We start from the raw sequence: 13,556 nt of genomic DNA on the forward strand, positions 1-13,556 counted from the left end.
AGTTGCTGTAACTCTGAAATTATGTATCCAGGCTGTGGCTCCCCTGACTACAAAGTCTTCTGCATAAATTGTTTAGCTTTGTAGTTTTGACTGGTGACTACGTGTTCCAAGTATGTTCATAAGAGACAAAGTATTAAAAAGGACAGTAAGTGCAAATGTGTTTATTAAATATGTGAACAAAAATACATACTTTCGTAGTTTGTGGTATGTGCTCTGCCAGTCATGAGGAGGAGACTGTCCTCCTTGGACATGAGAAATCTGTTGTTGTGTAAAGTGGAACTGACATAATTCTCGCCAGATGCGCTGCTCATCAACAAGCCGTCGCATGACACTGTAGGCACGTCCACTGCTCTCTAAATCCTTATGGTCAGCAAGACGGAGTAAAACTTCACGGACACATTCTTCAGGCAAGTTCTGTAGCTTTGGGAAGACATCATCACCTGGCTGCAAAGATATTTTGTTCATACTGTATTATGCAGAGGATGACTGAACTCGAGTACCAATGAAATTTCTGTTATTGAAGTAACAATACTTTCACAGAACATGTTTACACATATTCTTTAACCTAATACAAATATTATCAGCTTCGTAGATGTTCTTTTTATGTGCATAAATACTTCACGCTTATGAGTGGGAGTGCAAGTGATATAATTTAATAAGACATGAGCTCTGTGTATAAGACCCTCAGAGCATAGTTCCATATATAGTGGCTGCAAAGGAATTATTTTAATTTACTGTCAAATGCTACTCTAAAATTAATTTTTATATACGTTACAAAACCTTCCACTCCAATTTGGCTTTATATTGAGAACTTTCTGTTCTTGCTGGGTCCAGCCAGATTGCATCTCTGGAGTGGAAAGCTTGCAATATACAGGGTGATCAGAAACTTGAGAAAACAGCAAGTAAGGTGGGATGAGAGATAGTTGTTAAGAAAAAATTCGTTATGTTGCACTGTTTGCAATGTAATTGTCATTAAAACCAGCCAATCAGGTCATTGCGAGCAAAAATTCAAGCAGCCTGCAAGATACAATTACTGTCATTTGTTCTCACAGTGTAGGTGATAGCACACAAGACTTGGGCTTTGATTCAATCCTTACTACTGTCCAATGTCCAGTTTTTGTATCACTCTCTTGTTTGGTTCTAGGAAACCTAATGAAAAACACATATAACAACACTAACTTTGGCAGGCTGCTTGAATTTGCACATACAATGACCTGACTGGCAAACTTTGATGAGAATTAAATCAGAAACAGTGCAACTTACAGAATGTTTTTCTCAACAATTATTTGTCAGCACAGCCTTACCTGCAACACCCTTACAAGCTTTCCAGAGTGTCTGACTACCATGTATATAATGTGAGTTTAGTTATTGAACACCACCACCACTTGCGCTATGCTCAGTACTTCCCCTATATTGTGACTGGATGTTGGCCACATCCCACTTTCAAATGTCGTCTGAGTTGATGTGGTTTAGTAGCATATGCAGTAAGCATTATGGGACTGCGCAGACAACAACAGTAATGATCTGGGTGTCACCAAGAATCATAATAATAAGTACATCTTTCCAAACTTAATGCTAACTAGACTTGAAAGAAATGGTTTTTAACAAATGTGAACAAATCTGCTGGAGAAACAATATTTTTTTTTTTAACCCTTTTAGTGCCAAATACGATCTGATCGTGATCCAGATTTTCGGCGAAAAATGCCAGTAACGATCTGATCGTGATGCCTTTCTCATTCGCTAGGAAATACTAACAACTTTGCCTTCAAGTGCAGAAAAAATGAATGAGAAAGGCATCACGATCAGATCGTTACTGGCATTTTTCGCCGAAAATCTGGATCACGATCAGATCGTATTTGGCACTAAAAGGGTTAAAGTACAATAGCCTGAATTTCTTTAAAGCAAGCCTCCAATTAAACAAATTGTCATATAAAATAGATGTATTAAAAGCATAAAAAGTGACTTCAATTTATCACAAGAACACAATAAATCAGATACAAAAAGATCAGATATTCAAGTTAACATTAAAAAAATAGGAAGAACTGCAAATAGATCACAAACCTCACGGATTTCTATACAGTTAGCTATAGAGAGTATACGATTTATTGTTCGTAAGTGCTGCTCCCACAAAAGTGTGCTGCCCAGAGGTCGACCCCAACATGCGCAGTCAATCATCATCCTCAGCTGTTGCAGCAGTTTGTTAAGCATATGGATGTTCTGTTGGCTTGCAGACACTATAAATAAAAAGATAAAGACTCATTTCACTGTCAGGGTGAAGAGGGTGTTGAAAAGTATATCTTGTTACAGCAGACAGTAATGGGTAAAACATAGGACCAGAAACAAATACTTTTCTAGATATGCATTATTCTGTCCTGTGTGTGTCAATAATGAGAGGTGCTCAATGTCATCACTCATTCTTCAGCATTCCTTTTCAGATAATCATGAACTCATGTGAATACACCCGACTTTTGTCGCACACATGGACACACATTCCTGTAATGTGTGCAAATATCAACAAGTTTGAAATGTACCAAAGCTCTTAAATGTGTCCTTAGGCAGAACTAAGAGGTTAAGGTCTTTTGAATGAGGATGACATGCTACTGAATGTCACTGACGAATCCATAATCATTAAACTTTTGTATTATTGATAGTCATACGACATAGAAAATTGTGCGGATTCCCATCATGCACAAACCACATCTATTGTCTTTCTATGAAAGTAAAATTCTCCAATAGCACAGGTAACTTGTCATGATAAAATGCTGATAAACAGTACCAGTTAGTGTGTTCAGTAAAGTGTGTTGCCTTAGGAACCTGTCACCCACAATTCCTGCCCACACGTCAATATTACTAAGTGATTACCCTGGAACCTAGTACCAGTTGCAGGTTTCCTATTTAACAGCTTCCACAAGCAAAAAAACATTTATTTATTTCAACATTTCACATAATTACTGACCAAATTTTAAATGCTGTTATAATCTAATATTAAAAAAAGGTAGAATCTTATGTTAAAAGTTGAACACAATAAGACAAGGAGTACAGTTAGAAATTGTGTGGCTTGAGGCTGCATAACTGATGGTGTGCAAATACCTGGACTTCATTCATCCAGAATTTCAGACTGAGAGCCCTTTGTGTCTTCCAACAAACCTCAAGCATAATTTCAAATCCTTCCTAAAATTTTTCCTGCTTACATGCTTAAGATCAGATATTTAACACATCAACGCATTTGTAAATTAATGAAATGTTTGAAGCCATTTTATACCTGAGAGGTAGTGTCATTAAATTATCAGGCGTTTACTTGTTGATACTAAAAAAAATCTGATGCTTTCCTTCCACAGTTGTGTAAGGATCTGCTTGTCTCTTATATGTAATTATTGTGGTAATTTACCATCCCACTTTACGAATCCCAGCTCATACATAAATAAAAATGCAAGCAGTGATCTTTGGACCTTTAGTGCTTATCTTATAATCTTGCATGGTGGTCTTATGGCTTGAACCTGGTACATGCTGTAAGCAACATGAATAATCTAAACTGTCATGCAGAACTGATAACACTGAGTGTGGGTTAGGCATTGAGTAGCTCCAATTCCAAACACACAAATTTTATGATCTTCAGTGTTCTCATCGCAATAATGGCTTCTCCATATCGGGTCCAGGCAGATGACTAAGTACAGATACTAACAGGAAGGCAGCCTTCACCATTTGTGACAAACAAAATGACCCATATCTCAAGTATTTGTTTTTAAAAGTGAGAGTGTCTCTCTCTCTCTCTCTCTGTGTGTGTGTGTGTGTGTGTGTGTGTGTGTGTGTGTGTGTGGAGGGGTCAAATATGTTTACAATCTATTTATTTCTAGTTTAGAAGAAATGTAAGCATTTATTGAGAAAGTGAATTGTGAAGGTTGGAAAATCACCTTTTAGGATGTACTTGACAATAAATTACAATGAATTGCATGCAGAAATGTTTTCCAATCTTTCATTACTTTTCCTGTCAGAATGAGTCATAAAAACCAGCGTATTAATTCTGATGCAGCTCTGTTGTTCAAGCTGCTTCTATGTTAGCTCTAGTCAAGACTTCACTGCTTGGCGAAAACTGCATATATGGACCAGCAGCCAGTCACAGAGCCTCTAGACCACAGCTAAATAATCTGATAACATCTTTATCTCTCTTGCATGATGATTTTTAATTGATTTGATTATTTTCACTGCAGTTGTCATATAAATTTGTACCAAACTAAGAACTGGTTTAGCCAGAATATAGTTATTTATTATAGGAGAAGTTTAACGTAACTTCTCATAACCATACAATCCATCATAATTAGTTACTTTTCTAAGAATTTTTTTACTGCAAGAGCTACTTATCAATTAGAAAAGCTCTTATAAGTATGTTGTGCTTCTGTACTTACGGGTTTTTGCGCAAGCTTCAGTATCTTATGAAATATTTAATGAAATTTTGCCGTGTACTTCGAGATGTGTGTCAGTGTATTAAGTTAAATGTGAGTGATATCTTGCTGTGATAATTCATGATAATTATCTCATCAGAGAACAAAACAGGTCATGTAAATTTAAGAATAAGCATAGCATTCAAATGATGAGAGCCACGCAACATATAGTTGGCAGATGGGAACTGCCATTTGGGACGAATATCAGCATCAGACACAGATAACACAAAGAACAGATACAGACTCGTTATCTGCCAGACATTCTGAGTAAGAAATGTGTGGTATCTTAAACTGGCAAAGAATATGTTCATTTATTTCTCCAGTTACTAGACATCATCTAACTTTACAAGGAAATCATAAAATGAGTGACCTTGCCAATAACATGAGCAAACTAGGTCGTGGAGTAAAGCTCTATTCTGTAAAATTGCTTAGCTGGGATATTCAAGTTTCAGTGTCACCTTCCCACACATTTCAAATCGGTTTCCTTCAAAATTTATCAACTTACACATTGCATTACAGACACCTTTCAACCTTAATCTGTGAATACCCTGCCTTGTTTCCTACAATGTTTAAAATTCTGTCAGTACAAGCACAGCAATATAAGTCTCATAGTACTCAGAGCCCAGCACAGCAAAATATCTTATCTAATACACTGAAGCGCCAAAGAAATGGTACAGGCATGTAAATACAGAGATATGTAAATAGGCAGACTACAGTGTTGCAGTCGGCAACACCTATGTAAGACAAGCAGTGTCTGGCACAGTTGTTAGATAGGTTACTGCTGCTACAATGACAGGTTATCAAGATTTAAGTGAGTTTGAACGTGGTGTTATAGTTGGCGCACGATCGATGGGACACAGCATCTCCCAAGGTAGTGATGAAATGGGGATTTTCCCATACGAACATTTCACAATTGTACCGTGAATATCAGGAATCTGGTAAAACATCAAAACTCCGACATCGCTGCAGTCAGAAAAAGATCCTGCAAGAATGGGACCAATGACACCTGAAGAATATTGTTCCACATGATAGATGTGCAACCATTCCACAAATTGCTGCAGATTTCAATGCTGGGATGTCAACAAGTGTCAGCGTGCAAACCATTCAATGAAACATCATCGATATGAGCTTTCGGAGCCGAAGACCCATTCGTGTTCCCCTGATGACTGCATAACACAAAGCTTTACGCCTCGCCTGGACCCGTAAACACAGACATTGGACTGTTGATGACTGGAAACACGTTGCCTGGTCATTTGAGTCTCGTTTCAAATTGTATCAAGTGGATGGATGTGTACGGGTATTGAGAAAACCTAATGAATCCATGGACCCCGAATGACAGCAGGGAATCATTCAAGCTGATAGAGACTCTGCAATGGTGTGGGGTGTGTGCAGTTGGAGTGATATGGGACACCTGATACGTCTAGATATTACTCTGACAGGTGACATGAATGTAAGCATTCTGTCTGACCACCTGCATCCTTTCATGTCCATTGTGCATTTTGGCGGACTTGGGCAATTCCAGCAAACAATTGACACCCCACTCATCCACAATTGCTGCAGAGTGGCTCCAAGAACACCCTTCTGAGTTTAAACTTTTCCACTGGCCACGAAACTCCCCAGACATGAACATCATTGAGCATATCTGGGATGCCTTGCAATGTGCTGTTCAGAAGAGATCTCCACCCCCTTGTACTCTCACAGATTTTTGGAATCCCCGCAGGATCCATGGTGTCAGTTCCCTCCAGCACTATTTCAGACATAAGTTGAGTGCATGCTACATTATGTTGTGGCACTTCTGCATGCTTGCGGGGATCCTACATGATATTAGGCAGGTGTACCAGTTTCTTTGGCTCTTCAGCGTATGTGCTTACTACAAAAAAATTAAAATGATTTATAAATTAAATTGTCTAAGAGACCTATGTCTGAAATTATGTTGCCTGAATATAAAAAGAAAGTTTAGGCGCAGAGTTCAAACAACCCAGGACTCAGAATAGCACTGGTTTAAGATTTTTTGTTTTTCAGTCGTAGGTTTGTTTCATCTTTACTAATTGTACAGTTACAGTGCAAGTACTTTGCAACACAAGATCACAGTCTTAGTGATTTTTGGAGACACTGTAATGAATTAATTAATTAATTAATTAATTGCTATTTTATGTGGCCACACAAATAATTTAGGTTTTGAGAAAGATGGTTTGAATAAATGAGATTGGCATCCTCAAGAAAACATTTTTTTAAGTAATTTTGCTTACCTTGATAAGCAACTTCTTCCAGCATGTTGAACAGAACCTTCTGTGCACAACCAGAGAGCATGGTAAGCTTTTGTGAGATCAAGAGATCAAGAAGTTTACAGATATAGTTGAAACGTCTAACATCATGAACTGCATTCCTAAAGTCAAGACGCTTAAAAGCATCACTCAGTCCATTGAATCCAGCTATCTGAAAAACAGATGTGAGTCTGGTTAGAGTACATTACCAAAATCTTTTCTGGTGGTTTCTGTAAAATGTTTTTCTTTGTCAATTGCCCCTCTTAATGTGAAAATTCAAAGGATAAATTTGCATTTAGCAATTTTGAAACATCGTGAGATAATGCTCAAAAGAATGAACTTTATGCCTTATCTGACTAAATGTTCTGGTAACCAGTAAATGATAGAAGCACTAGATCACTAAAATCACATAATGGATAGCAGCCCATCCACTTTCATATCTCTATACTAATTACTATGGAAAAATATATTTTAAAAAATGCTGTGAATTACCAAACGAGAAAGCGCTGGTAGACAGACACAATAAAAAACACACACACACACAAATTTCAAGCTTTCGCAACCCACAGTTGCTTCACCAGGAAAGAGGAAAGGAGAGGGAAAAACGAAAGGATGTGGGTTTTAAGGGAGAGGGTAAGGAGTCATTCCAATCCCGGGAGCGGAAAGACTTACATTAGGGCGAAAAAGGGACAGGTATACACTCGCGCGCAAGACAATATCCCTTGGACACCCACAAATGGGCAGAAGCAGTAGCATGAATATTGCCTTGTCAGAATATTACACCAAGATTCTGCAACTTTAATCATGTAGTGATAACAATATCACTAATTGAAAACTTCCAGACCATTCTTTCATGTAATATGATGTTACACAGTGCAAATTATGATCTGGTGATTGTTGCAGTGTTGCCTGAGCAGCTACTACTATATTTCAACTACTATGTGCTTTTATTCAACACACTAGTGCCTCAGACAATCTTGACCTCCTTTTGAAGCAGCTTGACTTGCTCTTACTTCATCTATTTAATTCTAAAAGAGGTGTCACTGTACTTGCAGATTTCAGTAGCAACTTCCTAACACACAGTAGTGGGAAGTCATATCTGGAAAATTTTATGTACTTTTGCAATCTTATCCCAGTGTTCAATTTTTCCACCAGAATAATTTCTAATTCAAGCACCCTAATTGACAACATATTTATAAACCAAGGGAATCTGAACTGTATCAACATTAGTAAAATACTGAATGGCCTCTCTGATCATGATGATCAGAGACTTACCATTCATAATATGATTACCTGCCAGAAAAAACTGAGCCCCAGTGGAAGGTAATCAGGCCTATATACGATGAAACAATTAATGCCTTTATGTCATGCCTCCAAAATGTAAATTTGACTCACACATACTAAGAAATGGATATCAATTCAAAATATAATTTGTTTAGCAATGAAATTGCATCATTATTTGAAGTTTCCTTCCCAAAAAAGGTTTATATGAATTAATCCAAAGAAATCACAAGAAAATCATGGATCCTACAAACACAAGTGTGAACTGTACTTCACACCAAAACTTTAGGAAATCCTGCCCAAACAGATCATAAAAATACTGCAAAATATTAAGCAAAGTAATTAAATACCAAAATCAACCAATCTTGTAATGAAATCAAAACAATATGAAATACACTCCTGGAAATTGAAATAAGAACACCGTGAATTCATTGTCCCAGGAAGGGGAAACTTTATTGACACATTCCTGGGGTCAGATACATCACATGATCACACTGACAGAACCACAGGCACATAGACACAGGCAACAGAGCATGCACAATGTCGGCACTAGTACAGTGTATATCCACCTTTCGCAGCAATGCAGGCTGCTATTTCCCATGGAGACGATCGTAGAGATGCTGGATGTAGTCCTGTGGAACGGCTTGCCATGCCATTTCCACCTGGCGCCTCAGTTGGACCAGCGTTCGTGCTGGACGTGCAGACCGCGTGAGACGACGCTTCATCCAGTCCCAAACATGCTCAATGGGGGACAGATCCGGAGATCTTGCTGGCCAGGGTAGTTGACTTACACCTTCTAGAGCACATTGGGTGGCACGGGATACATGCGGACGTGCATTGTCCTGTTGGAACAGCAAGTTCCCTTGCCGGTCTAGGAATGGTAGAACGATGGGTTCGATGACGGTTTGGATGTACCGTGCACTATTCAGTGTCCCCTCGACGATCACCAGTGGTGTACGGCCAGTGTAGGAGATCGCTCCCCACACCATGATGCCGGGTGTTGGCCCTGCGTGCCTCGGTCGTATGCAGTCCTGATTGTGGCGCTCACCTGCACGGCGCCAAACACGCATACGACCATCATTGGCACCAAGGCAGAAGCGACTCTCATCGCTGAAGACGACACGTCTCCATTCGTCCCTCCATTCACGCCTGTCGCGACACCACTGGAGGCGGGCTGCACGATGTTGGGGCGTGAGCGGAAGACGGCCTAACGGTGTGCGGGACCGTAGCCCAGCTTCATGGAGACGGTTGTGAATGGTCCTCGCCGATACCCCAGGAGCAACAGTGTCCCTAATTTGCTGGGAAGTGGCGGTGCGGTCCCCTACGGCACTGCGTAGGATCCTACGGTCTTGGCGTGCATCCGTGCGTCGCTGCGGTCTGGTCCCAGGTCGACGGGCACGTGCACCTTCCGCCGACCACTGGCGACAACATCGATGTACTGTGGAGACCTCACGCCCCACGTGTTGAGAAATTCGGCGGTACGTCCACCCGGCCTCCCGCATGCCCACTATACGCACTCGCTCAAAGTCCGTCAACTGCACATACGGTTCACGTCCATGCTGTCGCGGCATGCTACCAGTGTTAAAGACTGCGATGGAGCTCCGTATGCCACGGCAAACTGGCTGACACTGACGGCGGCGGTGCACAAATGCTGCGCAGCTAGCGCCATTCGACGGCCAACACCGCGGTTCCTGGTGTGTCCGCTGTGCCGTGCGTGTGATCATTGCTTGTACAGCCCTCTCGCAGTGTCCGGAGCAAGTATGGTGGGTCTGACACACCGGTGTCAATGTGTTCTTTTTTCCATTTCCAGGAGTGTATAATCAGGAGTGAGAAAGGTGTCAGTAGTGCTAATAAACATATATACTTTGTTTTAATTATTGATGATAAACATATAAGGAATCAAGAGATAGTTGCAAAAACTTTCAATGACTACTTCATAAGTGTTGCTGTGCAAATAAGCTGTGATGTCTCTTTAGAAAGTTCCATGGACATACTGCGACATCATCTTCCCAATCCAGTAAGTAATTAAGTGTATCCCCCATAACCAGAAATGAGGTAAAGAAAACCATTGCATCATTAAAAAACAAAGGATCATCTGGTGTAGATAATATGTCCAATAAACTGGTAAAAGCCTGCTCTGATCAACTATCCAAAGTTTTAGCCCACATTATTTAACAGCTCTATGTATCAGGGTGTCTTCCCAGATGGAATGAAGCCACTCCACAAAAAGGGAGACACAACACGTCACTATCTATCATCCCATATCACTTTTGACCATTTTTGCAAAAGTCCCAGAAAAATTATTCATTCCAGAATTGTGATGCACCTTGAAAATTTTTATACTCTCAGTAGCAGACAGTTCTGTTTCCAAAAAGATGTGTTCACTACTGAAGAGCCCTTAAAAAAAAAAATGAAGCCACTCTGTATCTTCTGTGATCTCTGTAAGACTTACAACTGTGTGGATCACAAAATCCTTGTCAACAAAGCAAGCCAATATGACATCACAGGGGCAGTGGAAAACTGGCTACAATCTTACCTAATTGATAGGAAGCAGAACGTAGTTCTTGATTAGAGCAGCATAGCAAGGGAGGATGTGGAGTCCGACTGGGGTACTGAACTTCATAGAGCCCCTCAGGGATCGGTCCTCAACCCACTGCTGTTTCTGATTTAAATAAATGACCTACCTTTGTCATACAAAACATCCACGTTTGCTATGTTTGCTGATGATACTAACATTGTAATAAATAACAAACAGTCCACAGACATAGAAGCTGAAGCCAACAAATCGCTTTCAGGACTCTCTAACCTAGTTCAGAGTAAACTCAGTAACAGTAAACCTAAGCAAAACCAATTACATCCATTTCAGCTTAGATAACCAAGTCCCACAAGAGATTCCTATTTTACCTGACAGTCAACAAATACAAAGAGTATGTTGCAGCAAATTCTTAGCTGGAATCATCATATCCTCCAAACCATAAAACATTTGCCCTCCACGCTACTTTTGCCATTAGAACAACCTCACAAATTGGAGACATCAGTGTCACAAAATCTACTTATTTTTGGTACTTCCACTCCATAATGTGCTATGGAATTATCTTTTGGGGCAATTCACCTTCATCAAAGAAACTCTTCTTGCAGCAAAAAAAGGTGGTCCAAATAATGTGCAGATTACACCCGAGAATTTCCTGCCATAATCTGTTCAAGAAGCTCGAGATACTTACTGCAATGTCCCAATATATTTACTCAATTATGAGTTTGATGGTAGACAATCCTGACCACTATTAAACTCACGAAATGTTCCATGATCACAACACAAATCCATCGTGAACTAAAAGAGCTAACTTGGGTGCAGAAAGGTGTACAATACTCCAGTGTTAATATTTTTTTTCATTGCCAAACTCCATCAAATGCCCAACAAGTAACAAAGTGTTATTTGAAAATAAATTAAAGATACATTTACTTGAAAAAGCATTTTTTTCATTAAATGAAGTTTTTGAAAGAGATGCATAAAATTTGGATATATATATGCACTGCATGTTTCTCAGGTTTTAAACAACATGTGTTACTCCTTGTCTTTATATATTTTTTTTTTATTTTTTCTGTTATAGTTTTACATTATGTACTTTTCTTGCAACTGTTATGTCCTATGTCTGTTTTTGTAAAGTGACTACTATGTTCTATAAAAATACACTTGTTTGTTCTTCGACTCATTCCACGTCCTAGTTTCTCACACACAGGTGTATGTATAAAAAATAAATAAAACAAAAATGTGTACACTTCAGTCTGATGGCTCAAAGCCTGGGCTACAAGGAGCATGCCACAAATATTTATGAGAGTAGACATTCTTACACACTCATTAGATTGTGGAAGTAATCTCATACTTCCAGAAATACTAAGAAGAATCATAAGACTGCAACGTCACTCAGAGAATATCTTTCAACATATGAGCTCATCTGATTTTGATATTTACGGATGGCTTTTTGGCTATCAGTTAATTCTCGCTGTTCTTTATTAGAGTAGAAGATACAACGAATGTTTGTGACCACCACTGTAATTCTTTACTTCAATGTGTATGCATCAGAAACTGCCTCAAAGTTCCAACACATCACCCATTCCAAGCAAATGGTAGCACACTGCTTACAAAAGGCAAGGATTTGTGCTCAAGTGGAATGACACACCATTTTAACATGTCTTAAATGTTCACAATAAGTCCAGACATGGGTATTCACAGCAACTTAGCTGATCTACCAAGTTTGCAATTCTGATCATTTGTTCATGGATCTGCAGTTTATGCTAATATAGGTGTAATTTAATGTGTTGACTGTCGTGTGGCTGCCAACAAGCACGGCAGAACTGCAAGTCTGACATCATGTAGCCGGCAGTGGCCACAGGATAAAATCTTTCAGCATACCTCCATGTGCTTGGCCTGGCCTGGCAGTAAAACATCCATCACTAATAGTGTGGCACTAAACATGTGAGAGATGTACCATCTGTTTTAAAATGCATACAAATAGCATGTGAACATCAAGAAACTTCCATCCATGAAAATATTTTTGTGAAATTAAGGCATTCTCTAACACCGCATGGAACCTTTTCTGTGGAGTGATACAACTGAAAAAAAGTAACAACACAATAGCAGAATTAACTAGCTCAAGGGGGTAGTGAATAGCCAACTTTGTCCTCTGCTTGATCTCCTTTCCACCCAATGACCTCTGAAGTCATGACTAATATATAACATTTGGTGAAAGTTACCTCTCGTGTACACTTGATTGTGATGTGGCAATGTGGCTTCACTGTCCCATCTGAAACAAGAACAATAAAAGTGCCATATTACACAATCATTGCTGTAAGACATAATGAATACTATTTTACAAAACCACAAATGAAGATTAAAATGGTGAAAAGACTGTATAAATAATTTCTAATTACAGTAAAATATTAATGACAAAGACAGCATTATCCTTTGTTCAGGCCATTCAACAGATGATTCTGTTTCAGAGGCTCCAAGTATTGTTGAGACAACTTTTTAACATCTTTTAGCACTTATGCGATTGTCCCTAAACCATACTGGACGTTTATCCAAAGTGATTATTGATACATAGAATGACCTACCATTTTTATAAAATTGGCACAAGAGGAATTTGAGGGTAGTTATAGTTTGTCATATTGCGAAACATCTATTGTAATCTTGAAGCAGGGTGGAAAATAACAGCTCATAAAAATCAAATGTACTGCTATACAAAGTAGCTGTGGTATGTCAGTTACTTTTTAGTAACAGAATGCGAAGGGCTGTACAAGACTTCTGTTTCTGACATTGAAGTAGTCAATACAAAGCTGCGTAACTCAGTGAAAGCAACTTCTGTCTCATTTTCAATGTGTTGGGTGAAAAACTTAGTACCTTCTAGAATCTAAATTTTTTTGAACGATAGATTTGAAATCTTCATTTTTTACGGTGAATAACCTATGTTGCCAGAATGTTGTGCAACTGCATAAAGTATAATTGTCCATTTGTTTTTATTTTATTAATTCTGATTTGTATCTATTTTTTAGTTTAAGATAATTAAATCTCTCT

The 13,556-nt window shown here is 39.0% G+C and overlaps 1 protein-coding gene across 1 annotated transcript in view; it reads right to left on the reverse strand.

Moving 5' to 3' along the window:
- LOC124605413 (F-box only protein 32) overlaps positions 1 to 13,556 on the reverse strand; it is a 541,318-nt gene that overhangs the window by 13,818 nt on the left and 513,944 nt on the right. Inside the window, exons 4-7 of the mRNA XM_047137065.1 lie at positions 12,737 to 12,786; positions 6,689 to 6,875; positions 2,062 to 2,234; positions 191 to 444 (exon numbers count right to left, since the gene is read on the reverse strand). Of these exons, the coding sequence (XP_046993021.1) occupies positions 191 to 444; positions 2,062 to 2,234; positions 6,689 to 6,875; positions 12,737 to 12,786 (664 nt within the window). The remainder of the gene's footprint in view (positions 1 to 190; positions 445 to 2,061; positions 2,235 to 6,688; positions 6,876 to 12,736; positions 12,787 to 13,556) is intronic.

The sequence above is a fragment of the Schistocerca americana genome, chromosome 3, assembly GCF_021461395.2.
Source record: "Schistocerca americana isolate TAMUIC-IGC-003095 chromosome 3, iqSchAmer2.1, whole genome shotgun sequence".
NCBI lineage: Eukaryota > Metazoa > Arthropoda > Insecta > Orthoptera > Acrididae > Schistocerca > Schistocerca americana.